Here is a 27,483-nt window from a genome sequence, read left to right as displayed (position 1 = left end):
AACACACTCATCTACACACACACGCACGCACGCACGCACGCACGCACGCACGCACGCACGCACGCACGCACGCACGCACACACACACACACACACACACACACACACACACACACACACACTCATCTACAAACACACACACACACTCATCTACACACACACACACATCTACAAACACAATCCCACACGCGACGCAGGAAGCTCTGATAAAGCTTTCAAACACAGAGGACAAGGCTGTCTTTACAACAGATATTAGTTTATTAAACCTTCGTTCTGTTGGTTACATTTCATGGCAGTGGGACATGTGACACGTCAGAGACCAGGACAGGAACCCACCCTGGTTTCAAGTACAGAAACAAACATTACCCTCCGCAAAGGATCAAAACTATGGTTACTTGACAAGCTTGGGAGTAAAAAGAAAATATGTCAAAACTGAACGTTCTACGGAACTTCCAGGAAGTTAAGTGTTCAATCTTCGCCCTGCTGGCTGGTCATAGACCTGCACAGGAGACACTCGCACGCTCAGGAGACTCCCTGCTCCAGCAGGACAAGTTTCCTCCACCAGCCTGGATGAAGACACGTCTTAATAGATGGAGAGACGTCTTTAAGGCACAAACAAAAACAATAAAGTAAACAAGCTGTGAGCGGCGGCAGGTTGTTTCAGATTCATACAAAGTGTTCCACCTCTGGAGAAAGCAGCTTTGTAGCAGGGAAGCAAGGCATCAGAGTTACTGTAGTGTTTCTCTCTCCTCTCTCTCCTTCTCTCTCTCACCCCGGCAAGGATGGAGTTTTATAACAACAAGGTTGCTGAGGGCTTCCTTCAGAGAGACAAACTAGCTCATCTCTGCTCACTGAGAGCAGCCACACCTCAGTACTGCACCGCCACACATCAGACGTAATGAAAACTTTAACTGGGTTGTTGACGTAAGAGTATCCATTCATACATCCGACAGAAGGGTGAATGAGGTTTAAATGTTGTTACTAACTCTTCATGTCCTGTGCTCAGTATAGTGAGTACAGGACTGCATAAACCCTCATACGTATTCAGTACCATACATTTCCTTTGGGACAAACTGCACACTTGAAGCTTTGACAGAATCACGTCCGATGCATTCTGAAAGAAAGGCAGCAAAATGAAGCATAGAAATGTGTGTGAGTGCCCTCGTCCCAGTGTGTTCACTTGGATGGAGCCACCGAGCGCAGGGACGAAACACTCAGACACACAGCCTTCCTACCACTGAGACATTAAGGGGAGTGCTGTTGATTCAGTCACTGAAAACATGTGATACACACAAACTATAACAAGCACATGATGACGACAACGTTTCCTGGTCCAATCACACGTTGATCCACCATATCACATGTCACACAGCAGAAAAAACATGGCTGACGGAGGGATGAGCCACAGTCCATCCTGTCAACCAATATCAACTTCCTGACTTCGCCTTGAACCAACTTGGTCATCGTTGGTTAACTCCCTCAGGTACAAACGTTAGTCATCTTTGTTTTGCAACTCAGGAGTCACTCTTTTCAGTGTTAAACAAGATTTCTGAGCTATAAATACATTTGCGTTGTACAGAAGCTTTGGGAATCATGGAATATCCAAGGCTGGAGCTATGTTTTTTCCTGGTTCTCTCAGGGGGAGCTATGATGGTCCTGGTTCTCTCAAGGGGAGCTATGTTGGTCCTGGTTCTCTCAAGGGGAGCTATGATGTTCCTGGTTCTCTCAGGGGGAGCTATGTTGGTCCTGGTTCTCTCAGGGGGAGCTATGATGTTCCTGGTTCTCTCAGGGGGAGCTATGATGGTCCTGGTTCTCTCAGGGGGGAGCTATGTTGGTCCTGGTTCTCTCAGGGGGAGCTATGATGTTCCTGGTTCTCTCAGGGGGAGCTATGATGGTCCTGGTTCTCTCAGGGGGAGCTATGATGGTCCTGGTTCTCTCAGGGGGAGCTATGATGGTCCTGGTTCTCTCAGGGGGGAGCTATGTTGGTCCTGGTTCTCTCAGGGGGAGCTATGATGTTCCTGGTTCTCTCAGGGGGAGCTATGTTGGTCCTGGTTCTCTCAGGGGGGAGCTATGTTGGTCCTGGTTCTCTCAGGGGGAGCTATGATGTTCCTGGTTCTCTCAGGGGGAGCTATGTTGGTCCTGGTTCTCTCAGGGGGGAGCTATGTTGGTCCTGGTTCTCTCAGGGGGGAGCTATGTTGGTCCTGGTTCTCTCAGGGGGGAGCTATGTTGGTCCTGGTTCTCTCAGGGGGAGCTATAATGGTCCTGGTTCTCTCAGGGGGAGCTATGATGGTCCTGGATGCTGGGCAGGTTTGGGTCCGGTCTCCTTCCAGCGGTCTCTGGTCCACTGAGGTCCTGGTCTCTCACCAGGCTTGTGAGATGTGCCTTGTGTAGTGCTGTATGAAGGGGTCCTGAGAACAACTTGACTGGCATGACCAGGGTCAAGGTCAATGGGTCAAGGTCACTGCCTCCTGGGGTGGAAGGGGGGGGGGAGCGAGGCGTTAGGGTGAACTGTGTAGCCTGCAGAACAGTGCTGATGGTGATGGGGTTGGAAGAAGGCTGGGCGTGGAGGATGTTAGCCTGTACTAGCTTAGGACTCGGCTATGCCAAGCTAGACGGGATCTGGGTTTCTCTGGTGCTAGAGTGTGGTATGTTACTTCAGTAGGTAAATAGCTTTAATGTATGTTTGGTCCAACATGTCTGTTGTAGGAGAGGTGCCTGTTCAAGGGTCATGACCTTCATCCAGTCACAGCAGCAACCTGGAGAAGGCCGTTCAGACAGGTGTCCCTGCTGGAGACCAGGTGAGGTCACACAAAGATCATTAGAGGAGGTCACCCCAAGGTCACCCCAGCAGGAGTGGTCCAGCTCTGGCCGGCAGTCGGCAAGGAGCTGCCGGTCTGATTGTGCGTTGCCGTGACGACCTCCGGTGAGATGATCTCCGCCAGCGTGACGTAGGTGCCGGCCAGGAAGCCGACGAAGCCGACCGAGGCGATGAGCAGGTCCTTCAGCAGCATGGCCGGCCGCCGCCGCTCTGAGAAGGTGATGAGCTCCACTAGCGGAGGGAAGACCAGCGCCAGGGCACTGCTGCTTACCGCTCCCACCAGGGAGATGACCAGGTCCAGCTTGGGGATGAGGACTGCCCAGGAGACTGGGGGAGAGGGGGGAGGGGAGAGGTTATTCATATGGGCATGGTAACAGATGTCTAGAAGCAGTGAAGGTGTTTCAGACCCTTAAGGCTAGCTAGCCTCTCTCCTCTCTCCCTCCCTCCCTCCCGAAGCAGCATCGCACCTCTGACATGGAACATTCCCTTTTAAATTGGCCTTCTAATTTGACTTAAAAGCTAGTGAAATAGGGGAATGTATCCAAGTACAGTAAGTCTGTTTGGGACAGCATTGGTATGCCAACAGTGTTCCCTGTTGGACCAGTGCCTGGGTGTGGATATCTACCAAAGAGGTGGGTGGAGGAGAGAAGGATTAGAGTGGAGGATTCATGAAGGACACTCACACTCACCTTCATCCTGCTCTGATTAGAGCAGAGCACAATATTCTCGCTCTGGGAAAAGCCCAAAAATCCAAAGTGACTAAGCAATCGGCTTTATCATCTAATTTGCATGTGCACACAGGGAGCATCTAGACTCGCATAAACACTGTTTGATCTCTGTTCTGGGAGCACTAGCGGAGTGCTAGCTAGCAGCACCATGGATGCACAGGGAAAATAACAAACACAAACATACAAGCCTACTGTGCATCAGACATTTTCAGTGGTTATTTAGATCTATATATATATAAATATACAGTATAAATTAAAAATAAAATAAAATAAATGAAAATTGATACATACATATACAGTATCTACAGGATATATAAGTATGCCCTAAACATATCAGGGCTGTCAACCAATCATATTTGAAGTTTTGAATCATGTATTCCATAAGAGCACACAACTCAGAACTGGTCTCTCTCTCAGAGAACCAGTCACCTGGTTCAGGAGAGTCACCTGGTTCTTCACAACATGAAAACTTGTTCTGTAGGTTCTGTTCTGTAGGTTCTCTAAAGCTGGTCTAGTTTGTAAATAAGATCCTTCACAAACATATGGTCTGGTTCTTTTGGACTTTTTTCAGAAATATACATCTCATTGAATCATTTAATTCACTCCAATTGAAATAATTTGACAGCTCAATTAAACTAAGCAATGAAAGGACTGAATATCAAAAAAACTATTATGAAAGGGAAGGCTCACTTCATGTGAGACTAGTTATTCCACTAGAAAATGAAGTGTTTTACGCAACACTCAGGAACACCCCCAGTCCCATTTCCGCAGGGAGAGAACAGGTGAGTAATAACAATGCTGGACTTCAAGATAAACTGTCTCCTACATGCTAATTACTGTAGCATGGCGTTATTCATGCAGAGGTGACTACGTTTAAAAATTCTCATAATAAGGACAATGCGTTTGCAGCACTGATTCTGACCCAAAACTGTCAAATTTGAGCATGTAAACAAAGGTCAACTCTGCTGAACATTCATTTACAAAAGCCTCTTTGCTTAACAGAAAACTTGACATTTCTTTGATATGACAGATGCACTGTTACATGGTTTGAGATCCGATACAGCCGCAAGATACACAACAAGAACCTCGAATCTCCAATAAGCACTTTACCAACCTTTATTCACTCTCAAACTCTTACTGAAAATGTCTATATTTTGTGATCCAACTTTCCAGATCAATATCTGTCTGTCTCTCTTCAGTCTGTCACCTTCAAGCCTCATACATGGCTCCATTTCCCAGCCTCTATCGTCCTAATCTCTCCCACCTCTTGATTCTCCTCTCTGGCTGAGCATCACTAAAGTTCTGCCCTCCTGTGTCAGCTTGGATCTCCTCTCAGACAGAGCGTGTCTCTTCCTCCAGGACCCACATGGCACAGCCATGTGCCATGTGGGAAAACCTGAAAGCACAACTGTTCTCTCCTAGTTCTCTGTAGTGGACACTGTTCATTTATTCATGGGAACAAGAGCTGCACCCGTCCACAGTCATGCTGAGCCGATGGGTCCATTAGTGTCGTTTTGCAGGCCTAAGAAGGGGTTGTTTTCCAAAGCAACATGTTAATGTCTCAGAGGGTTAGGGTTCCTTTACCATGAGACCAACGAGGGAGGGAGCACAGAGAGAGAGGAGAGAGAGGAGAGGAAAAAGGAGAGAGATAAGAGAGGAGAGAGGAGAGGAAAGAGAGGAGGGTAGAGAGATGGACAGACATCAAGAAACAGCACAGGGTGATGGAGAGGGGAACAAGCAGATGAGTGAAAAGGACGCATATATATAGATAGAATAAGAGCGAGTGAGTCGGAGAGAGAGACAAAGAGAGAGAGTGAGATGGAGAGAGAAACGGAGAGAGAATGACAGAGAGAGAGAGGTCCAGCCTCACCTCAGTGCTCAGTGCATGTCAGCTCTAATTACTTTGTGTCTCTTCCCAGAAACGAGCTGTATTAGGATGTCTACACAAATCAAACCTCAGTGGGATAAGTCCCTGGCTAGCGTCGCTGCTGACGACTCTTAAGCTGCACAGGAACAACCCAGAGAGCAAACTTGTTAGCATTTCTGTACGTGGCGTTAGATGAGCAGGAATCATTATGGCACCATAATCCTGATCTCACACCCAGAGAGAATTAATCAGGATTTCCAGAGGAGCTGGGTTGGAAAAAGCGATAATTCACCTCAACTCTGGAATGAGCCCACACATCAGAACCTTTAAGTCTCCAGGCAACGGATGATAACAGGAGAAAAGGACAGATTTGTACCTAAGCGAGGAAGGATGACAGATATGAAAGTCAGGAGAATTGTGACACGTAATCTGTGTGAGAAGCAGTGTCAGGGTGGTTCATCAAGCTGAGACTGGAAACATGAGCAGCTCCACTAAACTGCATTACATGAAAAGAAATTGCTTGCTCAATAGATCCAATTTGTCCACAAAACCGTTTATATGTTTCATTTTTTAATCAATTTCAAATGACTAAATGTAATAGTTTTGCATGTCTAATTTGTAAAAATAAATAAATAAATTGAAGTTGAACTCCCAATTTTGGCCAGAAGTTTATTAATATTAAACAGGCAGATAAGGGATTTCCTGAGGAGAAACCCTGAGGTAACAGAACCTGATATACTGAACCAGAATGTACAGTATATATCCAGTCCCTCCTGACTGCATCACTAGCGGCTCTCAGCTGGAGGGATTACAAGGAGAACTCCTGGGGATGTGCTCTGTCTGCCAGTCCTCCGTTTTCCTGTACCATGACGCCTCAGAGAGTCCTGCTCACTCCGTGTTCCTGTACCATGACGCCTCAGAGAGTCCTGCTCACTCCGTGTTCCTGTACCATGACGCATCAGAGAGAGTCCTGCTCACTCCGTGTTCCTGTACCATGACGCCTCAGAGAGTCCTGCTCACTCCGTGTTCCTGTACCATGACGCATCAGAGAGAGTCCTGCTCACTCCGTGTTCCTGTACCATGACGCCTCAGAGAGAGTCCTGCTCACTCTGTGTTTCTGTACCATGACGCCTCAGAGAGAGGGAGAGGGAGAGAGGGAGGGAGGGAGAAAGAGGGAGGGAGAGGGGGGGAGAAAGAGGGAGAGTGAGATGGGGAGGGGGAAAGAGAGAGAGGGAGAGGGGGAGAGAGGGAGAGAGAGAGCGAAAGAGAGAGGGAGGAGGAGAGAGGGAGTCAGGTGGCTGAGCGGTGAGGGAATCGGGCTAGTAATCCGAAAATTGCCAGTTCGATTCCCGGTCAGCCAACTGACGTTGTGTCCTTGGGCAAGGCACTTCACCCTACTTGCCTCGGGGGAATGTCCCTGTACTTACTGTAAGTCGCTCTGGATAAGAGCGTCTGCTAAATGACTAAATGTAAATGTAAATGTAGAGAGAGAGGGAGAGAGAGAGCGAAAGAGAGAGAGGGAGGGGGAGGGGGAGGGGGAAAGAGAGGGAGAGGTGAAGATGGAGAGGGGGAGAGAGAGAGGGAGAGAGACAGAAAGAGAGAGGGAGAGAGAGAGAGAAAGAGGGAGAGAGTGAGAGGGAAAGAGAGATGTGTGGGAGAGTGTGTGGCACATGCTTTTCAATCCCAGCCTTCGTTCAGGACGCTACTGCCTCTAGTTAGGAGGGTTCAGGACTCCACTGCCTCCAGTTAGGAAGATTCAGGACTCTACTGCCTCTAGTTAGGAGGGTTCAGGACTCTACTGCCTCTAGTTTGGGGGGTTCAGGACTCTACTGCCTGTAGTTTGGAGAGTTCAGGACTGTACTGCCTCTAGTTAAGAGCGTTCAGGACTCTACTGCCTCTAGTTTGGAGGGTTCAGGACTCTACTGCCTCTAGTTTGGAGGGTTCAGGACTCTACTGCCTCTAGTTTGGAGGGTCAGGACTCTACTGCCTCTAGTTAGGAGGGTTCAGGACTCTACTGCCTCTAGTTAGGAGGGTTCAGGACTACTGCCTCTAGTTAGGAGGGTTCAGGACTCCACTGCCTCCAGTTAGGAAGATTCAGGACTCTACTGCCTCTAGTTAGGAGGGTTCAGGACTCTACTGCCTCTAGTTTGGGGGGTTCAGGACTCTACTGCCTGTAGTTTGGAGAGTTCAGGACTGTACTGCCTCTAGTTAAGAGCGTTCAGGACTCTACTGCCTCTAGTTTGGAGGGTTCAAGACTCTACTGCCTCTAGTTTGGAGGGTTCAGGACTCTACTGCCTCTAGTTTGGAGGGTCAGGACTCTACTGCCTCTAGTTATGAGGGTTCAGGACTCTACTGCCTCTAGTTAGGAGGGTTCAGGACTCTACCGCCTCTATTTAGGAGGGTTCAGGACTCCACTGCCTCTAGTTTGGAGGGTTCAGGATTCTACTGCCTTTAGTTAGGAGGGTTCACACTGCAGAGCAGAGCTAAACTAGAGAGGGTACAATTTCTGGGGAAATTGTAGGGTGTGCTTGCTTGCGTCGGTTGCACAGGGGTCCGTTTTTGAATGACATTTTTACAACAGATTTCTGTATATTTTATATGAAAATGCATACTTATTATTTATAAAGATTAAATAGATTTAAAAGCATATTTTTTTTTGCTGCTCATTTACAACTGAAAATACGAGTGAAGTGTAGAATGAAATAGATGTCTTCTCATTTCCCCTGCAAGAGGCAGCCTCATCGTTGAATCAAAACGAATACATTTGGCAGACCGGTGTAAAAATTGACCTAATCTCTATGACTTAAACGTCATTTTAAGTTTTTCCCTTCTCGTGATATTTTCAGGCATGTAGCCTACTCATTGCATTCATTCATTAATAAAGAACCCCCTTTGAAGATTATTCTACGACGTTAACCGGCAGTAGAAGATGGAATCGCGATTCAAACAGTACCATCTGCTAACTGAAAATATGCCCCCAAAAACGTAGCCTAAATAAGCTTGACATTTATTTAGTGGAAAATCGCTCATTCCTAAAAAGCTCACTGTTAGCGATCATTGTCAGTAACAACGCAAAATGCGATATAGCCCTGTGTGGAGAAGCTGCCCCGGTAAATTGTACTACTACGGTACAGTACTAGACTACTGCTGTGTTCGTCTTGGTAGCGATTGCGTTGGTTGAATTGGATTTAACGTTCCGTTGTACGGTTTAAGCTGAAATTAATTATTTTCATGAACAGATTGACAACGTTTAGGCTGTGGCAATGAAGTTCAGGTTAGTAGTGAGATAGACTTTTGATTTAAGTAAGGGGAGTGCCGAACATGTTCTGTCGCCGTTTGACTTCCTAAACAGCTGTGTAGTGTAGATGTTTTTGTAGTGTGTTTCGCGTAAGCTACAGCGTTGCAGTGAGCTACACTGGTTTGAAACCACAGGTAATGGTAATTTCACCAACAAATCGTTTACTAATGTCAGAATAAATCCTACAACGAAAATGTATATGTGAGGAATGTTTATTTTAACGATTGAAAACAGATAACGCTACATCATAGACCACTGTAGTATGTGTTGCCCGGGCAACACAGGCTAATGTCATGATGCTAATACTTCAGTGAAATAGTAGACTACTGTTTCCGAAAGTAGATGTACTTCCTTAATAATATCAGCTTATACTGTACAATACACATCACAATTGTGTGTCATATCACAAAGTAAAATGAGTAAATAGTTATCACCCTGGCCTCTTTGCTTGTGGCGTTTCTGCAGCTGCCTTGCAGTAAAGCTATAGTTAGCCTAGCTATCCCCCAAGTTAACAGATGCGAAACGAATGTTCTGCCAAAGGTAGTCACGCGTGTTTTCGTGACGTTAGTGACGTAGTGACGTTAGTAACGTCAGTGACTGTGGCTAGCAAATTAGCCACCGTTAGCTTCACTTTTCGCCACAAAAACTTAACTTCAGCCTAAACCATGCAACGGAACGTAAATTCCAATAGAAGCAACTCAATCGCTACCAAGACGAAACTTTTGACACCTACGTTGTCTATGTAGGCCAAATATTGACTGAGTTTTAGGGGGGCAAAAATAAAATAAAAAAATAAAAATAATAATAATATATATGTGAGAGAACAAAGGTTGTGCTCTCGCCGAAGGCTTGAGCACACCCAACTAAGTTTTACTACCATTAAAAGATTATAGAGATTAATGAGGCCTTGCACAAGGGAGGGGCATGTAATCCAATAACAATAACAGGGCTAATAGTCGCCACAGTTCACTTTAAGCTAGTGGACCAGTCCAGCAGACACCAGTAAACCTAAAACCAGGATTAACTTTGAGTAATAAATATGAATACATTATGGTGTAAGCTAGTTCCTTGCTAGCCCCCTGCTAAGGCCCCTGGCTAAGGCCCCTTGGTAGTCCCTACAAGGACCCAGCTAATCCTCTGCTAGCTTCCTGCTAATGCCCACCGCTAGCCCCCAGCTAACATTCTGCTAACTTTCTGCTAATGCCCACCGCTAGCCCACAGCTAACCCTCTGCTAGCTTCCTGCTAATGCCCACCGCTAGCCCCGGCTAACCCTCTGCTAGCTTCCTGCTAATGCCCACCGCTAGCCCCAGCTAACCCTCTGCTAGCTTCCTGCTAATGCCCACTGCTAGATCACAGCTAACCCTCTGCTAGCTTCCTGCTAATGCCCACTGCTAGCCCCCAGCCAGATAGTCAGTCCTGTACTCTTTGAGGCTGCCCTGCTCTGTCAGATATCAGAAGCTGCTTTGATGCAAATTCCTTTACAATTTTTAAAGGGATTATCTGGAATCGTTCAAGGGGGTGTCCGCTCTCTTCATCCTTTTCAGAGATGATTGCCCACAGTGAAACCGTCCAAAATAAACCCACTCACAGTAATGGAGAGGGGGGGAGGAATTACGGGGGAGGAGGAGAGTTGAGGGGGAAAGACAGAGGGAGGAGAGTGAGAGAAAGAGAGAGATCAGAGAGAGGCAAGAGAGACAGAGAGAGAGAAGAGAGAGGTGGGAAAATGGAGTGATATCTCAACACAATCTCTAGTTGTTTCTCAAGAATTTGTTGGGTGAATACAAATTTGAATAGTTTATGAGGGATAAATTCAACATAAAAAAGAATAGTAACCTGGCAACAGAATTTTCGCTGAATTCCCTCTCTCCCTCTCCCCCTCTCTCCCTCTCATTCATTTCAATCACTCCTCCCTCTATTAGTCTTTTCCTCTCATATGATGTTATGATTGTTAAGATCATTATGTTGTTAGCATAAGTTCCTATGAACAGTAGGTGGCCTTAACTTTATCATCATCTTCAACAGGACACACCAAGGTCACCTGATAACCACATAACCCTAACCCTATCCATGAAGACCCCAGAGCCTTGAGAAACAGCCTGAACCTAACCTTCAGACTTCCACCCAGCACCGCAGCACACACAAAGAGAACAACTACAGCAGATGAGTTTCTTTTGAATCTGGAGCCAGAAGATACGAGAAGTCTGCTCTCAAGCTGCTCCTTCCTCAAGCTGCTCCTTCCCCAACCTGCTCCTTCCCCAAGCTGCTCCTTCTTCAAGCTGCTCCTTCCCCAAGCTGCTCCTTCCCCAAACTGCTCCTTCCCCAAGCTGCTCCTTCCCCAAGCTGCTCCTTCTTCAAGCTGCTCCTTCCCCAAGCTGCTCCTTCTTCAAGCTGCTCCTTCCTCAAGCTGCTCCTTCCCCAAGCTGCTCCTTCCCCAAGCTGCTCCTTCTTCAAGCTGCTCCTTCCTCAAGCTGCTCCTTCTTCAAGCTGCTCCTTCCCCAAACTGCTCCTTCCCCAAGCTGCTCCTTCCTCAAGCTGCTCCTTCCCCAAGCTGCTCCTTCCCCAAGCTGCTCCTTCCCCAAACTGCTCCTTCCCCAAACTGCTCCTTCCCCATGCTGCTCCTTCTTCAAGCTGCTCCTTCCCCAAGCTGCTCCTTCCCCAAGCTGCTCCTTCTTCAAGCTGCTCCTTCTTCAAGCTGCTCCTTCTTCAAGCTGCTCCTTCTTCAAGCTGCTCCTTCCCCAAGCTGCTCCTTCTCCAAGCTGCTCCTTCTTCAAGCTGCTCCTTCCCCAAGCTGCTCCTTCTCCAAGCTGCTCCTTCTCCAAGCTGCTCCTTCCCCAAGCTGCTCCTTCCCCAAGCTGCTCCTTCTTCAAGCTGCTCCTTCCCCAAGCTGCTCCTTCTTCAAGCTGCTCCTTCCCCAAGCTGCTCCTTCCCCAAGCTGCTCCTTCCCCAAGCTGCTCCTTCCTCAAGCTGCTCCTTCTTCAAGCTGCTCCTTCTTCAAGCTGCTCCTTCCTCAAGCTGCTCCTTCCCCAAGCTGCTCCTTCTTCAAGCTGCTCCTTCTTCAAGCTGCTCCTTCCCCAAGCTGCTCCTTCTTCAAGCTGCTCCTTCCCCAAGCTGCTCCTTCCCCAAGCTGCTCCTTCCCCAAGCTGCTCCTTCCTCAAGCTGCTCCTTCCCCAAGCTGCTCCTTCCCCAAGCTGCTCCTTCTTCAAGCTGCTCCTTCTTCAAGCTGCTCCTTCCCCAAGCTGCTCCTTCCCCAAGCTGCTCCTTCCCCAAGCTGCTCCTTCCCCAAGCTGCTCCTTCTTCAAGCTGCTCCTTCCCCAAGCTGCTCCTTCCCCAAGCTGCTCCTTCTTCAAGCTGCTCCTTCCCCAAGCTGCTCCTTCCCCAAGCTGCTCCTTCCCCAAGCTGCTCCTTCTTCAAGCTGCTCCTTCCCCAAGCTGCTCCTTCCCCAAACTGCTCCTTCCCCAAACTGCTCCTTCCCCAAGCTGCTCCTTCCCCAAGCTGCTTCTTCTTCAAGCTGCTCCTTCTTCAAGCTGCTCCTTCCTCAAGCTGCTCCTTCCCCAAGCTGCTCCTTCCCCAAGCTGCTCCTTCCCCAAACTGCTCCTTCCCCAAACTGCTCCTTCCCCAAGCTGCTCCTTCCTCAAGCTGCTCCTTCCCCAAGCTGCTCCTTCCCCAAGCTGCTCCTTCTTCAAGCTGCTCCTTCTTCAAGCTGCTCCTTCTTCAAGCTGCTCCTTCTTCAAGCTGCTCCTTCTTCAAGCTGCTCCTTCTTCAAGCTGCTCCTTCCCCAAGCTGCTCCTTCTCCAAGCTGCTCCTTCTTCAAGCTGCTCCTTCCCCAAGCTGCTCCTTCTCCAAGCTGCTCCTTCTTCAAGCTGCTCCTTCCCCAAGCTGCTCCTTCCCCAAGCTGCTCCTTCTTCAAGCTGCTCCTTCCCCAAGCTGCTCCTTCCCCAAGCTGCTCCTTCCCCAAGCTGCTCCTTCTTCAAGCTGCTCCTTCTTCAAGCTGCTCCTTCTTCAAGCTGCTCCTTCCTCAAGCTGCTCCTTCCCCAAGCTGCTCCTTCTTCAAGCTGCTCCTTCTTCAAGCTGCTCCTTCCCCAAGCTGCTCCTTCTTCAAGCTGCTCCTTCCCCAAGCTGCTCCTTCCCCAAGCTGCTCCTTCCCCAAGCTGCTCCTTCTTCAAGCTGCTCCTTCTTCAAGCTGCTCCTTCCTCAAGCTGCTCCTTCCCCAAGCTGCTCCTTCCCCAAGCTGCTCCTTCCTCAAGCTGCTCCTTCCCCAAGCTGCTCCTTCCCCAAGCTGCTCCTTCCCCAAGCTGCTCCTTCCCCAAGCTGCTCCTTCCCCAAGCTGCTCCTTCTTCAAGCTGCTCCTTCCTCAAGCTGCTCCTTCCCCAAGCTGCTCCTTCCCCAAGCTGCTCCTTCCCCAAGCTGCTCCTTCTTCAAGCTGCTCCTTCCCCAAAGCTGCTCCTTCCTCAAGCTGCTCCTTCCCCAAGCTGCTCCTTCTTCAAGCTGCTCCTTCTTCAAGCTGCTCCTTCCCCAAGCTGCTCCTTCCCCAAGCTGCTCCTTCCCCAAGCTGCTCCTTCTTCAAGCTGCTCCTTCCCCAAGCTGCTCCTTCCCCAAGCTGCTCCTTCCCCAAGCTGCTCCTTCTTCAAGCTGCTCCTTCCCCAAGCTGCTCCTTCCCCAAACTGCTCCTTCCCCAAACTGCTCCTTCCCCAAGCTGCTTCTTCTTCAAGCTGCTCCTTCTTCAAGCTGCTCCTTCTTCAAGCTGCTCCTTCCCCAAACTGCTCCTTCCCCAAGCTGCTCCTTCCTCAAGCTGCTCCTTCCCCAAGCTGCTCCTTCCCCAAGCTGCTCCTTCCCCAAACTGCTCCTTCCCCAAACTGCTCCTTCCCCAAGCTGCTCCTTCTTCAAGCTGCTCCTTCCCCAAGCTGCTCCTTCTTCAAGCTGCTCCTTCTTCAAGCTGCTCCTTCTTCAAGCTGCTCCTTCTTCAAGCTGCTCCTTCCCCAAGCTGCTCCTTCTCCAAGCTGCTCCTTCTTCAAGCTGCTCCTTCCCCAAGCTGCTCCTTCTCCAAGCTGCTCCTTCTCCAAGCTGCTCCTTCCCCAAGCTGCTCCTTCCCCAAGCTGCTCCTTCTTCAAGCTGCTCCTTCCCCAAGCTGCTCCTTCTTCAAGCTGCTCCTTCCCCAAGCTGCTCCTTCCCCAAGCTGCTCCTTCCCCAAGCTGCTCCTTCCTCAAGCTGCTCCTTCTTCAAGCTGCTCCTTCTTCAAGCTGCTCCTTCCTCAAGCTGCTCCTTCCCCAAGCTGCTCCTTCTTCAAGCTGCTCCTTCTTCAAGCTGCTCCTTCCCCAAGCTGCTCCTTCTTCAAGCTGCTCCTTCCCCAAGCTGCTCCTTCCCCAAGCTGCTCCTTCCCCAAGCTGCTCCTTCTTCAAGCTGCTCCTTCTTCAAGCTGCTCCTTCCTCAAGCTGCTCCTTCCCCAAGCTGCTCCTTCCCCAAGCTGCTCCTTCCCCAAGCTGCTCCTTCCTCAAGCTGCTCCTTCCCCAAGCTGCTCCTTCCCCAAGCTGCTCCTTCTTCAAGCTGCTCCTTCCCCAAGCTGCTCCTTCCCCAAGCTGCTCCTTCCCCAAGCTGCTCCTTCTTCAAGCTGCTCCTTCCTCAAGCTGCTCCTTCCCCAAGCTGCTCCTTCCCCAAGCTGCTCCTTCTTCAAGCTGCTCCTTCCCCAAAGCTGCTCCTTCCTCAAGCTGCTCCTTCCCCAAGCTGCTCCTTCCCCAAGCTGCTCCTTCTTCAAGCTGCTCCTTCTTCAAGCTGCTCCTTCCCCAAGCTGCTCCTTCCCCAAGCTGCTCCTTCCCCAAGCTGCTCCTTCTTCAAGCTGCTCCTTCCCCAAGCTGCTCCTTCCCCAAGCTGCTCCTTCTTCAAGCTGCTCCTTCCCCAAGCTGCTCCTTCCCCAAGCTGCTCCTTCCCCAAGCTGCTCCTTCTTCAAGCTGCTCCTTCCCCAAGCTGCTCCTTCCCCAAACTGCTCCTTCCCCAAACTGCTCCTTCCCCAAGCTGCTCCTTCCCCAAGCTGCTTCTTCTTCAAGCTGCTCCTTCTTCAAGCTGCTCCTTCCTCAAGCTGCTCCTTCCCCAAGCTGCTCCTTCCCCAAGCTGCTCCTTCCCCAAACTGCTCCTTCCCCAAACTGCTCCTTCCCCAAGCTGCTCCTTCTTCAAGCTGCTCCTTCCCCAAGCTGCTCCTTCCCCAAGCTGCTCCTTCTTCAAGCTGCTCCTTCTTCAAGCTGCTCCTTCTTCAAGCTGCTCCTTCTTCAAGCTGCTCCTTCCCCAAGCTGCTCCTTCTCCAAGCTGCTCCTTCTTCAAGCTGCTCCTTCCCCAAGCTGCTCCTTCTCCAAGCTGCTCCTTCTTCAAGCTGCTCCTTCCCCAAGCTGCTCCTTCCCCAAGCTGCTCCTTCCCCAAGCTGCTCCTTCCCCAAGCTGCTCCTTCTTCAAGCTGCTCCTTCCCCAAGCTGCTCCTTCCCCAAGCTGCTCCTTCTTCAAGCTGCTCCTTCCCCAAGCTGCTCCTTCCCCAAGCTGCTCCTTCCCCAAGCTGCTCCTTCTTCAAGCTGCTCCTTCCCCAAGCTGCTCCTTCCCCAAACTGCTCCTTCCCCAAACTGCTCCTTCCCCAAGCTGCTCCTTCCCCAAGCTGCTTCTTCTTCAAGCTGCTCCTTCTTCAAGCTGCTCCTTCCTCAAGCTGCTCCTTCCCCAAGCTGCTCCTTCCCCAAGCTGCTCCTTCCCCAAACTGCTCCTTCCCCAAACTGCTCCTTCCCCAAGCTGCTCCTTCTTCAAGCTGCTCCTTCCCCAAGCTGCTCCTTCCCCAAGCTGCTCCTTCTTCAAGCTGCTCCTTCTTCAAGCTGCTCCTTCTTCAAGCTGCTCCTTCTTCAAGCTGCTCCTTCCCCAAGCTGCTCCTTCTCCAAGCTGCTCCTTCTTCAAGCTGCTCCTTCCCCAAGCTGCTCCTTCTCCAAGCTGCTCCTTCTTCAAGCTGCTCCTTCCCCAAGCTGCTCCTTCCCCAAGCTGCTCCTTCTTCAAGCTGCTCCTTCCCCAAGCTGCTCCTTCCCCAAGCTGCTCCTTCCCCAAGCTGCTCCTTCTTCAAGCTGCTCCTTCTTCAAGCTGCTCCTTCTTCAAGCTGCTCCTTCCTCAAGCTGCTCCTTCCCCAAGATGCTCCTTCTTCAAGCTGCTCCTTCTTCAAGCTGCTCCTTCCCCAAGCTGCTCCTTCTTCAAGCTGCTCCTTCCCCAAGCTGCTCCTTCCCCAAGCTGCTCCTTCCCCAAGCTGCTCCTTCTTCAAGCTGCTCCTTCTTCAAGCTGCTCCTTCCTCAAGCTGCTCCTTCCCCAAGCTGCTCCTTCCCCAAGCTGCTCCTTCCCCAAGCTGCTCCTTCCCCAAGCTGCTCCTTCCTCAAGCTGCTCCTTCCCCAAGCTGCTCCTTCCCCAAGCTGCTCCTTCTTCAAGCTGCTCCTTCCCCAAGCTGCTCCTTCCCCAAGCTGCTCCTTCCCCAAGCTGCTCCTTCCCCAAGCTGCTCCTTCTTCAAGCTGCTCCTTCCTCAAGCTGCTCCTTCCCCAAGCTGCTCCTTCCCCAAGCTGCTCCTTCCCCAAGCTGCTCCTTCTTCAAGCTGCTCCTTCCCCAAAGCTGCTCCTTCCTCAAGCTGCTCCTTCCCCAAGCTGCTCCTTCCCCAAGCTGCTCCTTCTTCAAGCTGCTCCTTCTTCAAGCTGCTCCTTCCCCAAGCTGCTCCTTCCCCAAGCTGCTCCTTCCCCAAGCTGCTCCTTCTTCAAGCTGCTCCTTCCCCAAGCTGCTCCTTCCCCAAGCTGCTCCTTCCCCAAGCTGCTCCTTCTTCAAGCTGCTCCTTCCCCAAGCTGCTCCTTCCCCAAACTGCTCCTTCCCCAAGCTGCTCCTTCCCCAAGCTGCTTCTTCTTCAAGCTGCTCCTTCTTCAAGCTGCTCCTTCCTCAAGCTGCTCCTTCCTCAAGCTGCTCCTTCCCCAAGCTGCTCCTTCCCCAAGCTGCTCCTTCCCCAAGCTGCTCCTTCCCCAAGCTGCTCCTTCTTCAAGCTGCTCCTTCCCCAAGCTGCTCCTTCCCCAAGCTGCTCCTTCTTCAAGCTGCTCCTTCTTCAAGCTGCTCCTTCTTCAAGCTGCTCCTTCCCCAAGCTGCTCCTTCCCCAAGCTGCTCCTTCTTCAAGCTGCTCCTTCCCCAAGCTGCTCCTTCTTCAAGCTGCTCCTTCTCCACATTCAGACAGGTCTCCTCAAGCTGTACCACTGGTGCTGGTTCGTATCCTAACCCCACTGATGACAGACAGGGTCAGACAGGAGAGACATGTAGGGCAAAGAGGCGGTACTCTATCGCCTACCAGAATCCACATTATCACAGAGTATCACACACTATCACTTATCATAGAGCATCACATTATCAAGCTTTTCAACAGCACACAGAACAAGAGACAATTTTTTCAGGTTGAGAGGGTCCGCTGAAGATAACAAAACAGAAAACATGGTGTGAATCTCCACAGGAGCAGTGTCGTCAGGGCGGGAAGTGTGGGACATGAGGGAGTGTCTTCATGAATACTGACACAATATCATCAGCCCACATCAACACTATTATTCAACAGCTATTTCTAATGAAAACCATAAATAGACAAAACAATACTGGGAATAGTGCTGAATGCGAATGCATGAAAAATATATAAAAATGTGGAGCCGATTAGTTTTCCAAAGACAGACTGTGATTACTCTTATGAATGCAAAATGACTGCTTACTAGTACACAGCAGGCAGACCCCCCCCCACCACCGCCCCTCTCTCTGTCTCGCGGTATGAGTCATCCTTAGTGAAGTGTATCCTCCAGCAGCTGGATGGCTAGACAGATACTATTGTTGGCTTTTCCCTCCACACTGAGAGTAGGGTGAGGTGTCTGGGGGTGGGGTGTTGGGTGGGGTGAGGTGTCTGGGGGTGGGTTGAAGTGTCTGGGGGTGGGTTGAGGTGTCTGGGGGTGGGTTGAGGTGTCTGGGGGTGGGTTGAGGTGTCTGGGGGTGGGTTGAGGTGTCTGGGGGTGGGTTGAGGTGTCTGGGGGTGGGGTGTGGTGTCTGGGGGTGGGGTGTGGTGTCTGGGAGTGGGGTGAGGTGTCTGGAGGTGAGGTGTCTGGGGGTGGGGTGAGGTGTCTGGGGGTGAGGTGTCTGGGGGTGGGGTGTCTGGGAGTGGGGTGTCTGGGAGTGGGGTGAGGTGTCTGGGGGTGGGGTGAGGTGTCTGGGGGTGAGGTGTCTGGGGGTGGGGTGTCTGGGAGTGGGGTGAGGTGTCGGGGTGGGGTGAGGTGTCTGGGGGTGGGGTGTCTGGGAGTGGGGTGTCTGGGAGTGGGGTGAGGTGTCTGGGGGTGGGGTGAGGTGTCTGGGGGTGGGGTGAGGTGTCTGGGGGTGAGGTGTCTGGGGGTGGGGTGAGGTGTCTGGGAGTGGGGTGTCTGGGGGTGGGGTGAGGTGTCTGGGAGTGGGGTGTCTGGGAGTGGGGTGAGGTGTCTGGGGGTGGGGTGTCTGGGAGTGGGGTGAGGTGTCTGGGGGTGGGGTGTCCAGGGGTGAGGTGTCTGGGGGTGAGGTGTCTGGGGGTGGGGTGAGGTGAGGTGTCTGGGGGTGAGGTGTCTGGAGTGGGGTGAGGTGTCTGGGGGTGAGGCGTCTGGGGGTGAGGTGTCTGGGGGTGGGGTGTGGTGTCTGGGGGTGGGGTGAGGTGTCTGGGGGTGGGGTGAGGTGTCTGGGAGTGGGGTGAGGTGTCTGTGGGTGAGGTGAGGTGTCTGGGGGTGGGGTGTCTGGGAGTGGGGTGAGGTGTCTGGGGGTGGGGTGTCCAGGGGTGAGGTGTCTGGGGGTGGGGTGAGGTGTCTGGGGGTGAGGTGTCTGGAGTGGGGTGAGGTGTCTGGGGGTGAGGCGTCTGGGGGTGAGGTGTCTGGGGGTGGGGTGTGGTGTCTGGGGGTGAGGTGTCTGGGGGTGGGGTGATGTGTCTGGGGGTGGGGTGATGTGTCTGGGGGTGGGGTGATGTGTCTGGGGGTGGGGTGTCTGGGGGTGGGGTGTTAAGTGGGGTGTCTGGGAGTGGGGTGAGGTGTCTGGGGGTGGGGTGGGGTGATGTGTCTGGGGGTGGGGTGATGTGTCTGGGAGTGGGGTGAGGTGTCTGGGGGTGGGGTGTTGTGTGGGGTGTCTGGGAGTGGGGTGAGGTGTCTGGGGTGTCTGGTTAACCCCCTCTGGGCTGCCCTCACAGAGCAGGAGGAGGAGTAGAGAGCAGGTGGTGAGAGGAGGAGGAGAAGGTGGTGTCTTTCAACAAACGCCTGGCATGTTGGCACAGCTTCCTGGTTGTCAGCATCCCACATCAAAGAACCAAGTCAGAACTCAGAGGCCAGCTCACCAGACACTTCTCCCAGATATCTCCTTCCTAGCAAATCTTTATACAGAGAAAGATCAATTGAGTTTGGATGCATGTGCTAAAAAGCTTCCCCGAATCACTGAAACAGAAAGAGGTGCTTGCGTCTCTGGATGGTTTAAAGCTATGGATCTTTTCAGACCTGTTTGTGTCTCACTAATTACCTTTTTAATCTCTGTCTCCCTCAATTAGCCTCAAGGTAACCCGAACCGTGACCTCTCAGAGCCCAGAGAAGAGAGACATCTCTAAAAGCCTTCTCTATTTCAGTCTCCATTAGGAACATCCAGCCAGAGTGGGGTTTTTCCCTGTCTAAAAACAGGGTTAGGGTTAGGCGTCACGCAAGGCAGGTGTCACGTGTTCCATTCATTCGTGAGATCATATCCCACCCTGTTGTGAGGGGGAGAACAGACATGCAGGCAGGCTCTCGGCTTGAGGGCCCAATTAAAAACAGCACCAGCCTGTCCATGGCTGAGTGCCGAGCCTGCAGCCAGCTGGATGCAGAGCTGGAGGTGTGGAAGGAACACATGCAAGTCAGCTTGAGAGGGAACACACCTCACAGGAACCAGAGCCCTCTGAGAGGGAACACACCTCACAGGAACCAGAGCCCTCTGAGAGGGAACACACCTCACAGGAACCAGAGCCCTCTGAGAGGGAACACACCTCACAGGAACCAGAGCCCTCTGAGAGGGAACACACCTCACAGGAACCAGAGCCCTCTCAGGGATGCCCTGACAAGAGCAGGAACACATTTGAGAGAAGCCTACTATCTATCAGTTGTGCTAGGCTGCTCTTGGCTGTACACTTACTGTGGCTCCGTCTCGTAAATAGAGAGCACCTACAACGTTGTTTAAGATGTTGCACTTAGGATATGATGTTGTTTTTAATTGCACTCGATGATTATCCGAATTATGTAATACTGTAGTTGAATATATTGATGTTGCACTGTGGTAAATCTACAGTTCCTTGGTCTCACCACTGTGACAGCATGCACTTCTGATCCTAGATCTGCTGCTCTCACCACTGTGACAGCATGCACTTCTGATCCTAGATCTGCTGCTCTCACCACTGTGACAGCATGCACTTCTGATCCTAGATCTGCTGCTCTCACCACTGTGACAGCATGCACTTCTGATCCTAGACCTGCTGCTCTCACCACTGTGACAGCATGCACTTCTGATCCTATATCTGCTGCTCTCACCACTGTGACAGCATGCACTTCTGATCCTAGATCTGCTGCTCTCACCACTGTGACAGCATGCACTTCTGATCCTAGATCTGCTGCTCTCACCACTGTGACAGCATGCACTTCTGATCCTAGATCTGCTGCTCTCACCACTGTGACAGCATGCACTTCTGATCCTAGACCTGCTGCTCTCACCACTGTGACAGCATGCACTTCTGATCCTATATCTGCTGCTCTCACCACTGTGACAGCATGCACTTCTGATCCTAGATCTGCTGCTCTCACCACTGTGACAGCATGCACTTCTGATCCTAGATCTGCTGCTCTCACCACTGTGACAGCATGCACTTCTGATCCTAGATCTGCTGCTCTCACCACTGTGACAGCATGCACTTCTGATCCTAGATCTGCTGCTCTCACCACTGTGACAGCATGCACTTCTGATCCTAGATCTGCTGCTGGGTTCTCCATGCATTTGCATTACATTTACATTTAGCAGACGCTCTTATCCAGAGCGACTTACAGTAAGTACAGAGACATTCCCCCGAGGCAAGTAGGGTGAGGTGCCTTGCCCAAGGACACAACGTCATCGCACAACCGGAATCGAACCGGCAACCTTCTGAGTAATAGCCGATTCCCTAACCGCTCAGCCATCTGACTATGGGCACCTTTTCTGTGTCATTTTGGATGAAAGCGTCTGCTACATGAATAAAATGTCAAACATAAATCTTGATTTTGGTTAAAGTTTCATTTTTGATTTGACAAGAGTGGTGTGTCTGGGATCACCATCATCTTCTCTCAAATGTTTTGGACAGAAACCTTTCGAATCAATGGAAACACAAGGCTTAAATCTGAATTAAAGTCAGCTTTAAGGCCTATTGTGTTTTAGGAATGAATAAGTGAATCCCTTTTAAATCTCCAGGATTAAAAAGCAACAACTACCCTTCATAAGGATTTCCCAGGATGATAAATTTACCCGAAATCTGCAACCCAACCCAACGCCAGAGAAGCAGAGTCCTATTCCAAACAGGTGTCTGAGTCTAAGTATCGATGTGTAACTGACAACATCATAGGAAGTCTGAAAGTGCAGACTTCTATGCCATTCCAAATGTGTCATTTCTCTGGTTCTGCCCCTAAACCACATGATTCGGATGGAGGGGATCACAGTACCTGGTGAGGAGGGGATCACAGTACCTGGTGAGGAGGGGATCACAGTACCTGGTGAGGAGGGGATCACACTACCTGGTGAGGAGGGGATCACACTACCTGGTGAGGAAGGGATCACACTACCTGGTGAGGAGGGGATCACACTACCTGGTGAGGAGGGGATCACAGTACCTGGTGAGGAGGGGATCACAGTACCTGGTGAGGAGGGGATCACAGTACCTGGTGAGGAGGGGATCACAGTACCTGGTGAGGAGGGGATCACACTACCTGGTGAGGAGGGGATCACACTACCTGGTGAGGAGGGGATCACACTACCTGGTGAGGAGGGGATCACACTACCTGGTGAGGAGGGGATCACACTACCTGCGGGGGGGGGATCACAGTACCTGGTGAGGAGGAGATCACACTACCTGGTGAGGAGGGGATCACAGTACCTGGTGAGGAGGAGGAGATCACACTACCTGGTGAGGAGGGGATCACAGTACCTGGTGAGGAGGAGGGGATCACACTACCTGGTGAGGAGGGGATCACAGTACCTGGTGAGGAGGAGGGGATCACACTACCTGGTGAGGAGGGGATCACAGTACCTGGTGAGGAGGAGATCACACTACCTGGTGAGGAGGGGATCACAGTACCTGGTGAGGAGGGGATCACAGTACCTGGTGAGGAGGGGATCACACTACCTGGTGAGGAGGGGATCACAGTACCTGGTGAGGAGGAGGGGATCACACTACCTGGTGAGGAGGGGATCACAGTACCTGGTGAGGAGGAGGGGATCACACTACCTGCGGGGGGGGGATCACACTAACTGCTGGGGGGGGATCACACTAACTGCTGGGGGGGGGGATCTTTCTGAATCAGGAGCGGAGCGAGCAGGTTCCTGAGTGCAGAGCAACAGAACCACCTGCTGGACAGCAGGAGCAGAGAAGACGCTCTGCAGCAACTCTGATTCCTACAGGCGGAACCTCACAGGCCTAACCTCGTTAGGACGCAAACGAGGACCCCCGAAAAGACACAACACAACAAGGAGATACAAGATGGAAAGACGGAAAAAAAGGAGCAGGAGACTCCTGAAAGCAGATTTGTCTTACGCACTGAAACAGACCAGATGTATCTTTAGAACAAAACTCACAGAGCTTAAATCCCTGACACAGCAACCACCTGCAGTTTACACCTCCATACACAGGATCTATATCCTCACAACCACACATCTATAACCGACCAACTAGAAACATCTAACCAAAACATTGTCACAGTAGCATCCAAACTCTGAACTGAGGCTGTGTGATGAATTCCAACTGCAACTTTCAGAGGGATTTTCTGTGTTTTTTGCTTAATTCAGTCTCTGGGAAAAAGTATTCCCTCTCTTACAAGCCTTTAGTGTTTCCAACCATTAGCATTGTTCTTTCATGTTCTCTGTTCGGGGGTCCAGACTGCTCTCTCCCCTGGAGCGGATACAAGGTACGTGTCATGAGGTGTCTCCCAGAGAGATCAAAGGTGAACGTTTGAGTGCCTGACAAGGCCATTAGGGGACAAGCCTGGTCTGACACCATGTCAGGTCCATCACGGCACAACACAAGACAAGTAATTTACTGTGAGAGTAAGTTCACAGACTGTTCAGTCTGTCAAGAGAACAAACCCGGCTGTGCTGTTGCAGCTTGCTCCATTTCCAATAATGAGTCTCTCTCAGAACCAACAGATCACTGCCCTCCTCTGGCTTGTATCATGAAGCTAACCCTCTGGCTAACGCGCTTCTCCTGACAAACTGGACCTCATTGTGGGGATAACCGGTAAACGAGTTAGAAAACATTCAGAAACACTATGAACCAACAGAGGACACATCACAAAGAATCACCGGCCCAAAGCAAGGGCCTTAAAACAACTGCAGCTCCACAGTGATGAAGAGAGACCTTTTGGAACAGCTTTCTTGAAGGCAGAAAATACATTTCAGTTGAATTCCATGGTTGGAAAAATGAATATAAACAAATTGATATGGGGGAGACATGCATGGGCCTTCCTCTGTAATATGATCTTGAATCGTCCATTCCTCTGAGGGTTAGGGGCTTGTTTCATTATTTACAACCTTGATGGTTGGGTGTGTAGAGCAAATTAATTCACTAATTACTTTTCTAAACGTGTAATGTAGTCACAGGGAGATATGCTAACATGCTTATGATGCTGTTTTACCAAGACAAATGACTCCATACTGTACCACTCTGGTACAGAAATGTAGGATTACTACGCCTGAGGGTGCGAGCTACACAGCCAAGCACACATTCCACACCAGAACACAGTGTGTGTGGGACACAGTCAGGACACAGTGTGTGTGGGACACAGTCAGGACTGTTGAAGGTACAATTTCAACGATTCTCTTTTGCTTTCACTTTTGTTTCACATGTGTAATTAACTTATAATTCATATAGATAATCTATGGTAAAATTTCGACTTATTTCATTTGTTTAGCTTGGAAAATTTTGTTTAGTTTGATTAATGTATAATATTGACTATTAAGTTTCTGTGGTGGGGCCCACGAAAAACCACATAGGTTTCCCACCTGATTGTTTTTTTTTATCTTTATATTGTTTTAATCATTGTATAAATGCGAATAAACAAACAAACAAACAAACAAACAAACAGTCAGGACACAGTCAGGACACAGTGTGTGTGGGACGCAGTCAGGACACAGTGTGTGTGTGGGATGCAGTAAGCGCCCTCCTGTCTGGAGGGTTGATGGTGAAACCATCCAACCTCTAAAGCCATGATGATCCAGCCATGGTGCAAACTCCACAGACTCATGATGTCAGAGCGCTCATCAAGGAAGACAGCGACAGGCCACAGGGGAGGAGCAGTGTGCTCAGGAGGAGCAGTGTGCAGTGTGTTCAGGAGGAGCAGTGTGCTCAGCCTAAAATCTGTAAATACCTTTAAATCATTTGAAATAATTTGCATGAAACCACCAACTATTTTAAAAAGGAATAATGCTACTACTCCTGGCCCCCCTCCCTCATTTTGTATAGTTACTCTATACCGGCCCCCCGGCCCGTATTCCCTCTTCCTGGAGGAATTTGCAGATTTTAGTGCTGATCTTGTGACATATACTGATAACGTCTTGATTATGGGTGATTTTAACATTCATGTGGATGACCCAAAAGATCCTTTAAGTAAGGCCTTTACTGCTCTAATGTATTCCACAGGTCTCACTCAGGTGGTTTCCAAACCTACCCATCTTCACTCGCATACATTGGATTTAGTTCTCACGCGGGGAATCAAGATTAGTGACGTCATTGTCCACCCCCACAATCCTATATTATCAGACCATTGCCTGGTCACCTTCAAAATGGACCTCTGCCAGAGCCTTTGAGGCACTAAGAATATTTCTACTAGCCGCTGCATAACCCCAAACACAGCTCTGGAACTGGCTAATATTCTACCCGCTGCACTAGAAGTCCTTGACGTCCCAAATAAATCATTAAATACTAAAACGAGGGATCTGAATTTGGTTCTTCAGCTATCCCTAGACTCTGTTGCCCCTCTCAAACCAAGGAAAAGAAAGGACAAGAAACTGGCTCCATGGTATTCAGAGGAAACCCGCACTCTTAAGAGGTCCACTAGAAAACTAGAACATAAGTGGCGTACCACTAAATTGGAGGTTTTCCGCCTGGCCTGGAAGGACAGCCTAATGGAGTACAAGCAAGTCCTCATCAGGTCCAGATCAGATTATTTCTCTAGGTTGATTAGTAAGAACAAACACAACACTGAGTTCCTATTTGATACTGTTGCAAATCTCACTAAGAAAAGTACACTCTGTGTTAGTTCAGATTTCTCTCCCAATGATTTCTTAGATTTCTTTGACCAAAAAATCTATGCAATAAGGGACAAACTACAGACTAGTCCTGGAGAAGTGGCCATCAACACTGAACTTTCCCCTATACCAAGCATGCTGCATGTTGAGGCTATCACTCACTTTAACCCTATTTCTATGGAAGCGTTCATCGAGCTGATAGACTCCTCGAAACCCACTAGCTGCCTTCTCGATCCTCTCCCTGCCAAACTCTGTAGGGAACTTCTCCCTATTATTGGACCACCCATGCTTAGTATTATTAATGAATCTATTGTAATTGGCCAAGTCCCCAACAATTTCAAACAAGCTATTATTAAGCCCCTTCTTAAAAAAACAAACCTGGATCCAGGTTGTCTTAGCAACTACAGGCCAATTTCAAATTTGCCATTTATCTCCAAAATTTTTGAGAAGGCTGTGGCACAACAGCTCACTGAGCACCTCTCCTCAAATCAGCTTTATGAACCTCTCCAGTCTGGATTTCGTCTCCACCACAGCACTGAAACTGCATTAGCCAAGGTAGTCAATGATCTACTGTTAGCCTCTGACGCGGGTTCTTTCTCTGTCCTGGTTCTTCTAGACCTAAGTGCAGCTTTTGACACGGTGGATCATGAGATTCTCTTGGAACGTATGGAGAACTATGTTGGGATTTCTGGTACATCACTTCAGTGGTTTAGATCGTATCTATCCGATAGATCACATTATGTCCACTATGATGGCTGCTCATCCAGGAGCTCCACTGTAAAATACGGAGTACCACAGGGTTCAGTTCTAGGCCCTCTTGTTATTTTCTCTCTATATGCTGCCTTTAGGAAACCTAATTAGAAGCTCTGGGGTAAATTTTCACTGTTATGCAGATGATACTCAGCTATATATGTCTATAAAGTCTGGAGAATTTCCACATGCTATGGAAAAATGTGTTTCTAGGTTGAGAGCTTGGATGACTGCAAATTTCCTTCTTCTAAATTCGGATAAAACCGAGGTTCAAATTTTCGGTCCTAAAAAATATAGAAATAATTTTTCCAATCTGACCTTAGACCTAGACGGCGTCAAAGTCTCTCAAAGCCAGCTAGTAAAAAATTTAGGAGTCACAATGGACCCAGACCTTTCGTTTGAGTACCATATTAAGCAAATTACTAGAACTGCATTTTTCCATCTACGTAATATTGCCAAAATACGAAAATTTCTCTCAAAGGATGATGCCGAAAAACGAATACATGCATTTGTTACGTCCCGATTGGACTATTGCAATGTGTTGTTCTCTGGCCTCCCAATTACCCACCTAAAAAATTTACAGCGGGTGCAAAATGCTGCTGCTAGACTATTGACCAGAACAAGAAAGTTTGATCACATAACATCTACTCTTGTCTCTCTACACTGGCTCCCTATCCAAGCCAGAGCTGACTTCAAAGTTCTACTACTAACCTACAAATCTCTGCATGGATTGGCACCACTGTACCTCTCCGGTCTCCTTGCACCCTATTGCCCCGCAAGGACACTTAGATCTCAAGATGCCGGCTATCTGGTGGTTCCCAAAATTAAGAAAAAAACAGCTGGAGGTAGGGCGTTCTCATATAGAGCACCTCTTCTCTGGAACAAATTACCCGTCTCAATTAAGTAGTCTGATACTGTTTCGACATTTAAAATTAGGTTAAAAACGTTATTGTTTAGTCAATTCTACGACTGTTAAAGGTAAGTATGTTACTAGTTGGAGGCAACGGGGGACGGGTTGTTTCCATCCTTATTCTATAAGTACAACTTATTTTAGAGTTCTCTTCCCCTGGAACAGATTTCATGTTCCAAATGAGGGGGGCTGTCGCTGTCTTGGTGTGTGGGGTTGCATCAAATTCCCCTTTTTTGCTCTGTTAAATTGCTGCACCAGTCCACACTTGACCGGTGGGGATCTCATTCTATTATGACTGTAACTGTTAGCTGCTCCTGGCATTCTCTAATCCCTGCTCTCCTCTCTCTGTCCCACCCCCACACACATCCCTTGTGGTGTGGGGGGTTTGAGTTGTCAGCACGTGCCTGGTCGTCAGTCAGCCAACGCTGGACCTGGTCGCGAGTCTCCCGGTCCTGTCCTACATCTATAAAGTTGAACAATGGATTTTGGTGTTTTAAAAACCCATCGACACTGTATGACTATGTTTAGCCTGTGTTCTGCTCCTCTCTCCCACCAACCGTCTCTGGAGGAGGGGATCCCTCTCTGAATTGCTCCTCCCAAGGTT

General features: G+C 49.8%; 1 protein-coding gene and 1 long non-coding RNA gene across 7 annotated transcripts in view; one reads left to right on the top strand and one right to left on the bottom strand.

Annotated features, from left to right (window-relative positions):
• Nucleotides 1–234: 234 nt before the first annotated feature.
• Nucleotides 235–27,483, bottom strand: part of slc36a4 (solute carrier family 36 member 4) — a 73,005-nt gene continuing 45,756 nt past the window's right edge. For 4 of the 5 annotated variants that reach the window (XM_062473872.1, XM_062473870.1, XM_062473873.1 and 1 more), the window contains exons 12-13: nt 2,345–3,144; nt 235–2,220 (exon numbers count right to left, since the gene is read on the bottom strand). In XM_062473872.1, coding sequence (XP_062329856.1) covers nt 2,828–3,144 — 317 coding nt within the window. In that variant the 3' untranslated portion in view covers nt 235–2,220; nt 2,345–2,827. The remainder of the gene's footprint in view (nt 2,221–2,344; nt 3,145–27,483) is intronic. The other variant, XM_062473871.1, reaches the window with a different exon arrangement.
• LOC134029631 (uncharacterized) overlaps nt 5,218–27,483 on the top strand; it is a 102,250-nt gene continuing 79,984 nt past the window's right edge. For both annotated transcript variants that reach the window (XR_009931657.1, XR_009931658.1), the window contains exon 1: nt 5,218–5,227. This is a non-coding gene — a long non-coding RNA (uncharacterized LOC134029631). The remainder of the gene's footprint in view (nt 5,228–27,483) is intronic.

The sequence above is a fragment of the Osmerus eperlanus genome, chromosome 11 (genome assembly GCF_963692335.1).
Source record: "Osmerus eperlanus chromosome 11, fOsmEpe2.1, whole genome shotgun sequence".
Taxonomy (NCBI): domain Eukaryota; kingdom Metazoa; phylum Chordata; class Actinopteri; order Osmeriformes; family Osmeridae; genus Osmerus; species Osmerus eperlanus.
The sequence above is the reverse complement of the archived record's forward strand: the minus strand, read 5'-3'. Positions and strand labels throughout refer to the sequence as shown.